This window comes from Lemur catta, chromosome 4 (genome assembly GCF_020740605.2).
Source record: "Lemur catta isolate mLemCat1 chromosome 4, mLemCat1.pri, whole genome shotgun sequence".
Taxonomy (NCBI): domain Eukaryota; kingdom Metazoa; phylum Chordata; class Mammalia; order Primates; family Lemuridae; genus Lemur; species Lemur catta.
This window is the reverse complement of record NC_059131.1, coordinates 48,660,586-48,674,567: the sequence shown is the minus strand read 5'-3', so window position 1 is coordinate 48,674,567 and position 13,982 is coordinate 48,660,586. Positions and strand designations below refer to the sequence as shown.

At 34.5% G+C, this 13,982-nt stretch overlaps 1 protein-coding gene across 4 annotated transcripts in view; it reads left to right on the top strand.

Annotated features, from left to right (window-relative positions):
- Positions 1-13,982, top strand: part of LOC123636962 (WD repeat containing planar cell polarity effector) — a 316,119-nt gene that overhangs the window by 134,530 nt on the left and 167,607 nt on the right. For 3 of the 4 annotated variants that reach the window (XM_045549710.1, XM_045549709.1, XM_045549712.1), the window contains exons 11-12: positions 8,457-8,645; positions 12,068-12,191. In XM_045549710.1, coding sequence (XP_045405666.1) covers positions 8,457-8,645; positions 12,068-12,191 — 313 coding nt within the window. The remainder of the gene's footprint in view (positions 1-8,456; positions 8,646-12,067; positions 12,192-13,982) is intronic. The other variant, XM_045549713.1, reaches the window with a different exon arrangement.

The following is a 13,982-nucleotide window of genomic DNA, read 5'->3' as shown; positions in this document are numbered from 1 at the left end:
TGCCCTGAAATATATGATACACTTCAGGTAGTTTTCTGTAGTTTAACATTCTTGTGAGAACCTTAGGTTTAAAAAAACAAATTTTAATTAATGTATATTATGTCTACTTGAGAACATAGAAATGTGAATACATTTTAAAACCCCTTACACCTTCAGTCCCCAACCCCTGGGACCAGTACCAGACTGTGGCCTGTTAGGAACTGGGCCACACAGCAGGAGGTGAGCGGTGGGTGAGCCAGTGAAGCTTCATCTGTATTTACAGCTGCTCCCCATGGCTCATATGACTGCATAAGCTCCACCTCCTGTCAGATCAGTGGTGGCATTAGATTCTCATAGGAGTGCAAACCCTATTGTAAACCGCACATGTGAGGGATCTAGGTTGCATGTTCCTTATGAGAATCTAGTGCCTCATGATCTGAGGTGGAGCTGAGGCGGTAGTGCTAGTAGTGCTGGGGAGCAGCTGCAAATACAGATTATCATTAGCAGAGAGGTTTGACTGCACAATAAATGTAATGCACTTAAATCATCCCAAAACCATCCCCCTCCACCCCCTCAGTCTGTGGAAAAATTGTCTTCGATGAAACTGGTCCCTGGTACCAAAAAGGTTGGGGACCGCTGCTACAAGATTTGGCTCTATGGTACAAAGTTAAATTTTTAAAGATGTTGTAATGTTTGTTAAATAGCTTTCAATTTATTTTTTTAAAAAATGGATCTACTTATCTCTGCAATTGAACACACTAAATAAATCTAGTGAAAATGACTTGATTAACCTGAAAGATACAAGGCATATAATGTGAGGTCTGTGTTCTTTCCACATAATAAAATGCATTCTATTCATAATGTTAATATTGTCAAGAAGAAAATGTTTGGAATCTCATTTATTATGAGATAATCCAGTTATTCTTTGCCTAACTACATGTTTAACAGTTGTATGTCTCCATACACAACACTAATTAAAGTGGATGTTTGATGTTTTGCATGTCTGTTAAAACACACACACGCACACATACTCCCTCTCTCTCTCTCTTCCTCAGTCTCTCTCTCTCAGTCTCTCCTTTTCACCCTCTGAATTACTCAGTTACCTGTCAAACAGAAGGCTGTCTGCCCACATACACCTAGCTTTTCTTCAGCCCTCCCTGTGGGCCTACTCACAACAGCTTTGCAAAAAGCACAGCTTTCTCTTCCTATCTCTAGCACATTTGCCTTCTTACTAAAGTAAACAGGCTCTCATTGTAGGGATTTAGAGGGCTTCCTGCTAATTGCCAGCTTGTAAACTTAATTGGACTGTCTCCCTGGGCACTGTTCCTAAATCAATTAGGCAATGAGTTGGCTGTCACCTCTTTTTCCCCAAGAAAGTCTCTTGGAAGAGAATTATTCTATAGAAGTAAGCATTCAAATGAAAAGGTGATAACTTTTCAACTGACATTTATCATTTAAATTTTGTCTTCAATATGACTTTTAAGTTATAGGATAGAGAAATTATACGGTCTTATAGACTCTTTAAAAGATCTAAACATGGAATTTCCAAGGATTTTTAAAAGCTTTTTTCATTTTTAATGTATTATAAGATTAATATTTATTACAAATTATTTTTCCTGGGAAGAGTAGATTCCTTGAAATAGAAGATTCCAACTAGCAGATTTTTTTAAAGAAAACTCAGTTTAAAGAACAGATTTTTCTTATGATCTGCTACTAAATACATCCAAAAAAATTAATATACTTCTTGAATTAACACAGTGCTGATTCTGGGCATCCATGTGGAATTTTCATGTATAATTCAAGTTACTGCATATATAAACAGGTAGTTGCATGTGCAGTTTCCCCACTAGGGAGCATTTATGAGATTTTTTTTCAGATGCTTGTTATGCAAGCCTTTGGAAAATTTGACATGAAAGGTGTAGCTTACAATTTAAAATTGTAAAGATAGATCATAGATCGTAGTTTAAAATAGAAAGCTGTCATATGTAAACGTAGCAGTGGCTAATGCCAATATGCTAAGATTTTTGGAGTTTCACTCTTAGATTAGGTCAGTTAGTATAACGTTGAAGGAAAATTGCTTCAAGGCTAGAGCTTCCATTCTTAATCCTTAGAATGATTGCAGAAATGTGTTGGGCATTAAAAGGCTATCACCACTGTTATTAGAAGCATTCAAAGATTATGTCTTCTTCAAGAGGCAACTAGAGGTGGCATATTCCCACGTGGAACCCAAGACATATTGTTTTATATAAAGCAATATGTATTCAGAATTTCTTTATGTGACAATTATCACATATTTCCACATACATAGACTGACATTAATTTTAAAAAGAGGCCCTAATTATGCTACTGAGATATTAAAGCTCTTCCAGTCTCATCAGTACCTTTTCCAACCTTCACTGCTCTCTTTAAATTCACATAGTCAGCTTCCTAACCTCTCACCATAGGATCTCACCTTTTAATTGGCACTTCATTAAGTTTATCTACTCCTTACCACCTCCCTCCCACCCACCCAACCACTCATCTGTTAAATATATGGACTGGAGTCTTTCCCTTTCAATTCAGTGAAAAAGAAGCCCTGCTTCCTGTCCAAGAGTAGTTCCACCACTGCTTCCACTGTGGATCCTGTAACATTCCCTTTGACACCTTTACTTTGTCACCCTCCCCATACCATTAATCTTGCTATGTCAGCATTGATAAGTAGGCCCGAGCCACACCATAAAAACCAACAAAACTCTTCCTTAAAATTGTTTCCCCTTTGTTATTAATCAAATGTTCACCTTCCTTTTATAGCCAAACTAATTGAAATAATAGTGAGCACTGTCTTCTCTGCTTCTTCAATTCTTACTCCTCAGAGCACTGTGTTCTATGTCTTCAGTGTTCTCATGAACTGCTCTTGGGAAAGGCACCAGTGGCTTTATACTTGACACATATATTTCTCTTATGTTGCTTGATGACTTTTCAGCATTTGATGGTTGCTGACCGTGTCAACTGTCATAGAACTCTCATTGTACTTGCTTCCTGTGACCTTGAATGCAACTTTCCATCACTTCTTTATACTCTTCTGCCTACTTGTGAAAATGTTGGGGCTCTCCAGGGTTCCATTTTTAGCTCTTATCTCATTTTTTACAGATTGAAGTATATTTTTAATTTAGTTATCCTGTCTCTGACTCTAGCCCAGACCACTCCTGACTCCACATCCACATATTCACCTGGTGTGCTGGATACTTTTTCTTGGATGTACACAAGTGCCTCAGACTCATTACGTGCAGACATGAAGTCATCATCTCTCTCCCCAAACCTGCTTTTCCTCAGTATTCTTCATTTTGGTGGATGGTACAATTATTCACATAGAACATAAAGTCAAAAGTCATTCTAGAATTCTCCCTGCCTCCCCACTAAGGCCATATCTAATCAGTGACCAAATCCCATCAACTCTGCCTTCTAAATACTGTCAAAAACATCTAATTCAGTTCAGCCTCACTGTCATTGCTCTAATCTAGACTTTCTCTATTTTATCATGATCAAGCAAAGGCCCTCCACCTGTGCTGTTCTGTCTTCCAGTCTTCCCATCCTACTCCTCAGCTAATCCCAAGTGCCATCCAAGTGATCTTTCTAACAGTGCAGATTTGGTCATGGATTCTCCAGTTTGAAAGACTGCAGTGGTTAATAAGCTCTGTTTTTGACTTGGGTATCATCTCCCCAGCTGTGCTACACTCGTGTAGCTTCCCAGCCATGGCATGTGCTCTTACGCTCACTCCTTCCATGATGACATTGACAGTAGTCCATCTGCCTGGAGTGTCCCCACAGTTCCCTCATAGAGCCTGCAAAGTTGGGAAAAGGTTAAATATGTAAGTGGTAATGTTAAACAAGAGATAATTAAACTAACATCCTCCCTCTCATAGAATTTTAAAAACCACAGGTGACATGTATGTGTAAATGTCTGTCACTCTTTCTAAAAAACTAGTAAGATTTTTCTCTTAGAAATTTTGTAAGAAATATATTTTCTTCAAAAGAGTCTTTTTCCCAAAGGGGTTACTTTTAACGAGTTATTTCAATATTTTTATACTTTACCTAAGTGGTAACTGGTAATTTACTGCTGGAAAGAAATGTCAGATACTTTGTTAGATGCCTAGTCATCCTAAAATTGGATCTCATGTCATTTGAAATGAACTGTTACTCCAGATAGTATTCTTTCTTCAAATTAGAGTGATGATGGATTTTTAAATCAAATTTAATGAGGCATAGTTTACAGAAATGAAATACATCTATTTTAAGTGCACAGTTCAATGAGTTTTCACAAATGTGTATCCCCTTATGATTACCACCACAACCAAGACCCTATAGAACATTTCCATCACCCCAAAAAATTCTCTCAAGGCCGTTTGCAGTTAATTCCCACCTCTCTCAAAGCTGATGAGTGTTGATCTATTTTCAGTTATTATTGATTAGATTTGCTTTTCCTAGAATTTCATAGAAATGGGATCATATAGGAGGTACTTTTTTGTGTCTTGGTATTTTCACTCAGCATTATTCTGTGGGATATTATTCCATATGAGTGTGTGTATCTATAATTTTTTTCTTTATATTACTGAGTAATATTCCATTATATGGAATTCCATTATATACCACAATTTTTTTTATCATTTCACATGCTGATGGACATTTGGGTTGTTTCCAGGTTAAGCTAATATGACTAAAAGTACTGTGTACTTTCATGTACAAGTCTTTGTATGAACACGTATTTTCATTTCTCTTGGGAGAAACCTTTTTCATTTCTCTTGGGAGAAACCTAGGAGTAAACAATAGTTGGGCCATATGCTAAGTATGTGTTTAAATTTAGAAGAAAGTGTTTCTAAAGTGATTGTACCATTTAGCACATACATCAACAATTTATAGGAGTTCCAGTTGTCCCACATCCTCACTAACACTTGACATTAATGGTCTTTTTGATTTTAGCCATTCTAGTGAGTGTGTAGTGGTGTTAATTTGCATTTCCCTCGTGTCTATTGGACTTAAGTATCTTTACATGTGCTTCTTTGCCACATATCTTCTTTGGTGAAGTGTATCTTCAAATCTTTTGCCCAAATTTAATTAGATTATTTGTTTACTTCTATCCCTAAGTATTTTTGTATTGTAAATAATATTTTGATATATACTTTTTAAATGTTCATTGGGATTATATAGAAATAAATTTTAAAAATATTGACCATGTATCCTGCAACCCTCTTAAACTCGTTCTTAGTTATAACTTTTTTGTAGATTCCTTAGGATTTTCTACATAAATGATCATGACAATTGGATTAAAAATGGTTTTACATCTTCTTATTCAACTTGTATGCCTTTTGTTTCATTTTCTTCCCGTTTTACACTAGCTAAGACATCCAGTACAGTATTAAATAGAAATGATGTGAGAGGATATCCTTGCTTTGTTTCCAATCTTAGGTAGAAAGCATTCAGTCTTTCACTGTAAGTATCATGTTGTTAGGTTGAAGAAGTCTCCTTCCACTTCTAGTCTGCTGAGTTATATTACCTTGAGTGGATGCTGAATTTTTTCAAGTGTTTTTTCTGCATAAATTGAAATGATTATATGTTTTTTTCTCCTTTTTTTCTCATTGTAAGGTGAATTATATTGATTGGCTTTCAGATGTTTAAATGACCTTGCATTTGTGGGATAAATCTCACTTGTTCATACTGTATTATCTTTTTAATACATTGCTGGATTGGCTAATATTTTGTTAAGGGTTTTTGTATTTGTTTATGGGAATATTGATTCATAGATTTCTTTTTCTTTTATTTGTTATTTTTGGTGTCTGTAATGCTAGCTTCACGAAATGGGAAGTGTTCCCTCCTCTTACATTTTAGATTATATAGAGTTTATATTATTTCTTCTTTTTCAAATTATGCATTTATTTTTTAGAGACAGCCTTGCTATGTTGCCCAGGCTGGACTCAAACTCCTGGGCTTAAGCGATCCTTAGTAGCTGGGACTACAGGCATGCACCACCACACCTGGCTTTATTATTTTTTCTTTTAATATTTGATATAATTCACCAATGAAGGCATCTGGACATGAAGGCTGCATGTATATGTGTGTGCATGCGCATGCATATGTGTGTGTGTGCACATGCATGTATGTGGGTATGTAAATGTTTTTTAACAGAAACTGCAAATCTAAATAATATAGGGTCATTCACATTATCTATTCCTTTCTGAGTGAGCTTTGATAGTTTGGGTCTTTCAGGGAATCTATTTCATTCAAGTTATATTTATTTGTAAAAAGTTAAACTCATATTATTCACTCATTTTTAATTGTCTATAGTTCTGTAGTGATTACTCTTGATATTGGTAATTGGACATCTTTCTTTTTTTTCTCAGTTTAGGCAAAGGCTTGCCAATTTTACTGATCTTTTCAAATAACCAGCTTTTGAGTTCATTGGTTTTCTGTATTTTTTGTTTATTTCGTATTCATTATCTTTAGTTTTTCCTTCATTCTATTTACTTTGGGTCTAATTTGATCTTCTTTCCCTAGGTTCTTTTTTTTTTTAGACAAAGTCTCACTCTGTTGCCTGGGCTAGAGTGCCATAGGTTCTTAATATGGAAGACTGGATTGTTGATTTTAGACCTTTCTTCTTTTCTTTTCTTTTTTTTTTCTTTTCTAATTAAAACATTTAAAGCTAGAAATTTTCCTCTAAGCACTGCTTATACTCACAAATTTTGATGTGTTATATTATTTTAATTTAATTCAAAGTGTTTTCTAATATATTTTGTGATAATTTTCTTTGACCTGTAGGTTATTTAGAAGAATGTTGCTTAACTTCCAAATATTTTGGTATTTTCCAGATACTCTTTCGTTATTGATATCTAATTTAATTCCATTGTGGTCAGAGACCCTACTCTGTATGATTTCAAAACTTTTAAATATATTGAGGCTTATTTTTATTACCCACAATATGCTCTATCTTGGCTAATGTTATATGTGCGCTTAAAAAGAATGTGTATTCTGCTGTTGTTGGGGGAAGTGTTTTATAAATGTCAATTAGGTCATATTTATTGATAATGTTTTTCAAGTATTTCCTATTTTTATTGATTTTCTGCTTACATGCTATCTTGATTAGGGAAAAAAAAGTGCTGAAATCTCCAACTATAATTATAGATTTGACTTTTTCTCCTACTTCTGTCAGTTTCTGCTTTTTTGTTTCAGAGCTCTGTTATTAGATACATTTAAGGATTGGTATGTTTCTTCGTGAGTTTTGGACCCTTTATTATAAGGATTTAGAATTCTAGGTTAATTTATTTTTATCTTTCAACACTTAAAAAATATCTTGTTGTTTCTATCTGCCTTACATAATTTCACATGCAGAATCTGCAATCATTTATATCTTGGTTTCTGTGTATATCCTGTATCTTTTTTTCCTATGGTTGCTTTTTAAGGTTTTCTCTTTATCACATTTGAACTATTTGATTATGATTATATGTTAGCTTTTCTTCTCAATAGATCAGTTCTTTCTCTTGCTACTAGTAGAAGTGTTGCTTGGGGTATAGATAGAATGAGATATTTTTGGTTTCCTGCAAAGTTTCTATGCATTAATATCTACTGCCAGGGAGCCACCCTGATTTATGAGGACTTCCAGGGCTTGACTGCAGGCTCATGAAGGCTTTTGGACTGTCACATTCTTTGATTCTACCAACACAAAAGGAATAGTAAAGTTTTACTGCTTAGTATAGTCAGGGCAATTCCCTAGATTCCCTGTCATGTTCAGTCCTGTTAGATATAGCGCAAGTATTCATTTTGATGTGACTTGAAGTTAGTATGAAGAATTTTAGCATCTTTCTCATGAATTAATATGTTTTTTAAAATCCTGAAGTCTGTAACTATTCCAATTAAATAATGATGAAGGTGATGATGATGATAGTACTAAATAGAAGAATTACAGTAATATTTTATAATACTTTATAGCTTACAAAGTAATTTCAGTTGTATTTTCTCATTTACTTTTATGGTTATTTGTACTGAGAAGTTTTTATAGACATGCTTAAATCAGTAAACTTTGGCTGAAAAAAAGATTTTATAGCCAGCCATTTTTAAAGGATTAAAAAACAAAACAAACAAAAAAAAAAAACCCTGCTTAAAATCCCTAGTGCTTATTGTCATTTAATACACAGAAGTTGTTAGTTTCAAATGAGATCAGCCATATTTAAAAGACCATAAAACCAGAACAGAATGCCACCACTGCACCTTTGTTTTATGCTCTTGGTCCTCTAAGATTAAAAGTGAATTTTCTTTTATAAAAGGATGAACAAATGTGAGTTTTTTGTACCAAGATACAGCAAATTTTACTTGAGAAGGGTATTGGTCCCACATTTCCAGCACTTATGCAAGAAATGATTACTGTTTTTTTTGTTTATGGAAAAGTTAACTCTCTGTTATTTTACTTTTTATCTTAAAAGATTTACCTGGTCATATATGTATTGTGACAGGTATCTTCACTCAAGGACAGCTGGGCCTGGTAGACATCATCTTCCAGCACATTCACTGTGATGAGATCTATGAGGCGATAAACATCCTGAGCAGCATGAACTGGGACACTCTGGGCCCCCAGTGCTTTCTCAGCATGAGTGCTATTGTAAACCATCTTCTTAGACAAAAGCTCACTCCAGAGACAGAAGGTCAGACTTGAAATATATTTCATAAATAGGTTTTGTATGTACATGAAATACATATTATTGAGTCACTTATATTTTGAGGATGTTTTTGAGTTATGCTGTGAGAGATTAAAAGACAAAAATGTTAATTCTCTATTAAAACTGATAGGATCAGATGTCAAATAATTGCTCCCATATGGGACTTACTGTATAGTATTTGTCAACATAAAGAACAACTTTTCTGTATATGCTTATGTTAGAACTCACAATGCAGTCATTGTACAGTTCGGTCTAAGCTCATGTATGGAACATGCTCAGATTTCAAACTTTGATCAAGAATTTCACATACTCTCTTGAGTCTGGTAGACAAAGGGCTCCAAACAAAGGTCCTTACCCCTCCCCGATGTGAGACATCAGTATTTTTTTCTCACACCCAAGTCCTCTGTCCAGATAATAGTTCTTAACACTCACTCTTTTTGTATGTGTCAGAATTGTAGCCCGAGCTGCTCCTCCTTCTTGTTTCCATTCTTCTCACTTGTAGTTCTGATACCCCTTCCCTTTTGCCTGCTTGGATTTCCCTGCCTTTGCTTAGTAAGTAATTTTGCCCATACGGATCTCAGATGTTTATTGTCAAAAGAGAAGTAAAATGCTATTTGAAAAAAAAAAAGAAGGAAAAAAAGATGTCACATACAATGAAGTAAATCTTTATATTTGCCAGTTATCTAGTATTTTTTATTATTTATTTACTTAATGTAAAATGCACCTGAACGTTCTAACATTTGCATCTTTATTTTACATATTTGTGGTAAGCAATGACATTAATGGTGAGAAATCATGGCCAGTGAGAAACTGTCACTAGGTAATTTATAAGATAAGGAAAATAGGCAGTATGTCAAAAGGTCTTACTGGGGAAATTTTTCTTTCCTACTATTTTCCCTGTATTTTTACAGATTTTCTTATTCTAATTTATTACGTTTCCAAAATAAGTTCTTTGGAAGAATTCTATAGGTAACTTTCCTTTTAGTAATTTTAGAGAATAATAATCAGTAAGAACATGCTCCTTCCAGGAAGTCTGTATCATGAGTCTTGGCACAAGTTACAGTAGGCCCACAATATTTATTTAATATTAATTGAATGTGCTTTTGGAGGTAGTCCAAACTTATTTATGGAAATTCCAGTATTTCTACAATAAGAAAAATGCCTGTGACAGTGCTTGGCTATCAGTAGGTATTCAGTGAATGTGTGTTAAAAACAAAAGTATAGGCCGGGCGCGGTGGCTCACGCCTGTAATCCTAGCTCTGGGAGGCCGAGGCGGGTGGATCGCTCGAGGTCAGGAGTTCGAGACCAGCCTGAGCAAGAGTGAGACCCCGTCTCTACTAAAAATAGAAAGAAATTATCTGGCCAACTAAAAATATATATACAAAAAAATTAGCTGGGCATGGTGGCTCATGCCTGTAGTCCCAGCTACTAGGGAGGCTGAGGCAGTAGGATCGCTTAAGCCCAGGAGTCTGAGGTTGCTGTGAGCTAGGCTGACGCCACGGCACTCACTCTAGCCCGGGCAACAAAGTGACTCTGTCTCAAAAAAAAAAAAAAAAAAAAGTATAACTCCAAGATTTTAGTGTATAAGGTATTAAAAATATTGCTGCCTGCAGAGTTATCTGAAGTATAATAATTATTTCTTAGTACTGATATACTCTCAAGATTCAGTACATATGTTAAAAAATTAAAAGAAAAAAATTATAAAAAGTAGGGTTCCTAAAGAAAGCTCATTATGATATATCCAATCTACAACAGAGTTCCTAAATTTACTCTTAAAGAAGAAATAATGGAGAAGATAAGTGTCTCATTTAGAACACTGAAAAATTGCTAGCACCTTAGTGAATTTGTGTTGTAAATATTGTTTTATAAGAAAGATTATTAGGGAACATACAAATGGGCATTATCAGATTCTTGCCTTAATAAAGGATATTTTCAAGGAACCATATTGGGGAGTTGTAAAGTAAAAAGCTTGTATGGCTAGGCTATTAAAATAAAATGCTTGCATGATGCTGGGTTATCAGAATATGTACATTTTAAGTAGGATGTGCATTTTCCCCCAAGTAACTGCAAAACACATTTCTAAAACATTCAGAGTTCTTCTCTGTTGAGATTTATTCTATCTGAATCTAACAAATTTGACATGGTAATTTGTTTTCTTTTTATTAGTGGAACCCAGTGAGTCCTTCTATTTGTAGCCGTGTTGTAGTTATCTTTGAGATCTTCATTTCTGCCTTAAACATCAAGCTGGGCTATCTAATGAATCTATAACTGTGCTGGGAGTTAGGAGTATTCCATGTAGGTTCGAATATTTCAGATGTACGAAACATGCTGTCAAGAAAACAAGCAATGGCAAGACAATCTGGCTTGTTTTCACAATAGCATTGCTGTATTCAATTTTAATCTAAATTGACTGCTGCTTTGAAAGAAAATACCCCTAAAGTTCATCTTACTTTAGTGTCTAGATTTGAGATTAAAATAAGAAATTACTAACAGCTTAGCCAAGTCCATAGCAATTACGCTGATGAGGTATTTAATACTTTCAAACCCACATATGCCTAAAACTAAAGAGTTTTGCTAAATGAGGAATTGTTTATTCAACCCAGTGCTAGTAGCATAAAAATCAGAGGAGCCTTACTGTGAACGGTAGTGTTCTCATACATACTCATACGCTCACCATTATGGTAATTACTTAACTTCTGGGTTTTTCTGGGAAGAAATATAGCTCCATAAGCATGTGTTGGTAAAACTGTGAAATAGGCAAAATGTGCCCTTTCCCCCAATTTCTACTCCTCTAATTTATCAAAACCTGCTCTCCAAGCCTTCTTTCCTCTCCCAGGGAGTTAGCTTTCACAGGTGGATAAAACCAAGAATCTTGATGTTTAGGACAGGACTTAGGGAAGATATAGGGACTTTTACTGTTCTGTTAAAATTGTAACATAGACATATTCTTACTCCAATAAGGCTATGTTTATTTGTATTATTTTTAAAACTGTTTCTACTATACTGGTTTCAATTCCCAATGTGAAAAGGTTAGTTTTCTCCTTTTAGCTAAAAAGTAAATGTTGAGCACACTGTGAGTTGATTTTACTGGAAGTACTAGTTCAAACTGTGCTACTTTGATGAGTCACTGTTTTAATTACCCATTTGTGGTGAGAGGTTGGTTCATTATGGATTTCTTCAGTTTTGACAGCTTTTTGTTGCTCAGAGTCATTGTCAGCTTTGCCTCAAGTGAAAGTTTATACACAGGTTTGTTTTTGTACCAGCTGTCATATTTTAATTTCATCTTTCCTGCAACAAGCTCACATTTCATCCAAGTTTGCAAAACCTGACTGACTGTAAACATGAGTACTCTGTTGTAGTTGAAAGAGTTTCACTTGTTTTAGTGCTGCTATGTTTGAATTCCACAGCACAGCTTGAGGCAAGCCTTGGAACCTTCTATGCTCCAACAAGACCACTTCTGGATACAACTATATTGGAATACAGAGACCAAATCAGCAAATATACAAGGAGATTCTTCCACCACTTGCTCAGGTGAATGATATCTTGGATTGATTAGTGTCAGACTAATTACATATTTCAGGAGCCATCTTCTTTAATTAGAATATTCTATAATATATATGGCTAGTTCCAAATAGCTCGTCTCCTAAAAGAATAATCTTTTTATATTATTTATTTAATTTGTTCTTTTTTTCCTTTTAAGGAAATATTTGAATATTACTTAGGGCTTTTACATCATCAGTACTTTTTAATATATCTCTTCCCTTTTAATATGAAAGAAAAAAATACTAGCCATGTGAAATCAGTATAAAAATATTAACTGAGTTGTGCTCCTAGCACTAGAGAAATGTTCTTGTTTTAATTGAAGCTAAAAATATGAATGTGTTATAAAGCTGTGAGACAGTCATTGGTTTACTTTACTTTCAGAATTACTGTAGAAAGATTTGTTTATTGTCTTCTTATATTATGTGGCAAGTTTCTAGCTTCACTGTAGCTCGTTTTCCCTACTTCAGATGGATATCATACATTCCTTTACCTTAGGGATTATGGGAAAAATTAGATAATGTCAAGAAATTACTCTGAGAAAAATATTATAGAAGTTGAAGGATATATATTCCATATATATAAAGGTAAAAAAGATGAATGGATGGATGGAAGGAAGGCAGATAAATGGGTGCATAGATAGTTTCAGGATACATGTAACTATGGCAGTACTATAAATAAAAGCAAGGAACTGATTAGCATAAAATTTAGAATAGTCTGGAATGAGTGAAAAGAAATATGATAGAACGGGCACATAGGAGCCTCCAAGGTATTAGTCACGTTCTGTTTCTTCACATTAGTGATATATATCAGGGTCCATGAAAATTATTTTTTAGCTGTATGTGTATATATATAATTTTTGTATACTTTTGTGTATGATATGTTTTGTAATAGAATGTTCAACTCCATGTACCAAAAGGAAGTATTACATCAAGGAGTTGATTTTAGAGTTTCGTTATAATTTTACTAATAATATAATCTATTACAGTACTATTCATTCTTTCAAGGACTTTGATGTATAGTCTCTCCTTTTTTTCTCAGAACAGCCCTGTTAAGGTAGTATTATCATTTTACAAATGAGTAAACTGAGGCATAGCTTAGTGACTTGCTTAGATCAAATAACAAGTTATTGGTGGTATTATATCTTGAAGTGGTTTTCTTGATTCCCTGTCCTTTACTCCTTCCTTAAGACTATTTGTCTGTCATTTGATGTGTGTTTTTGATGCTGTCTTGCAAAATAACTGGAAAGTGTCATCCACTTAAGAGTAGACTGATTGATAAATATTCTTGACTGCCCAAAAAGAGGGGGGCAATTTCTGATTGGTGAAGATTTGAGAGGTCGTGTTGTATAGATATTCATGTTCTATAATTAGGTTTCTATATATCGGATGGCATTTTGAACTCTACCCAGCAGTGAAGCCTTTGGAAAACAGTATTTTTAGAAGCTGAGAAACATTAAAATATTTCAAGGATTATGATCTGTAATTGAATCTTGCCTTTTTACCTGAATGATGTTAGCATATTCTAAGACTGTTCACATGAATGAGGTTGTCTTCTATGAATGTACATGTGCCAAAAGGGTTGGGGTTGATGTTACATTTATTTGGACTTAGAACTTTGTTCTTTGCTTTCTTGCTACTATTTTGCTTTCCTTGTTTCTGGGAAAAATTAATGAATTCACCTTCTCCCTGAAGAACACAAAAAGATGAATGTGACTGAAACAAGTTTTGGGAGCATATTCTTAGTGGTCTCACTATGTCTCTGGCCTCTGACTTTATGCAG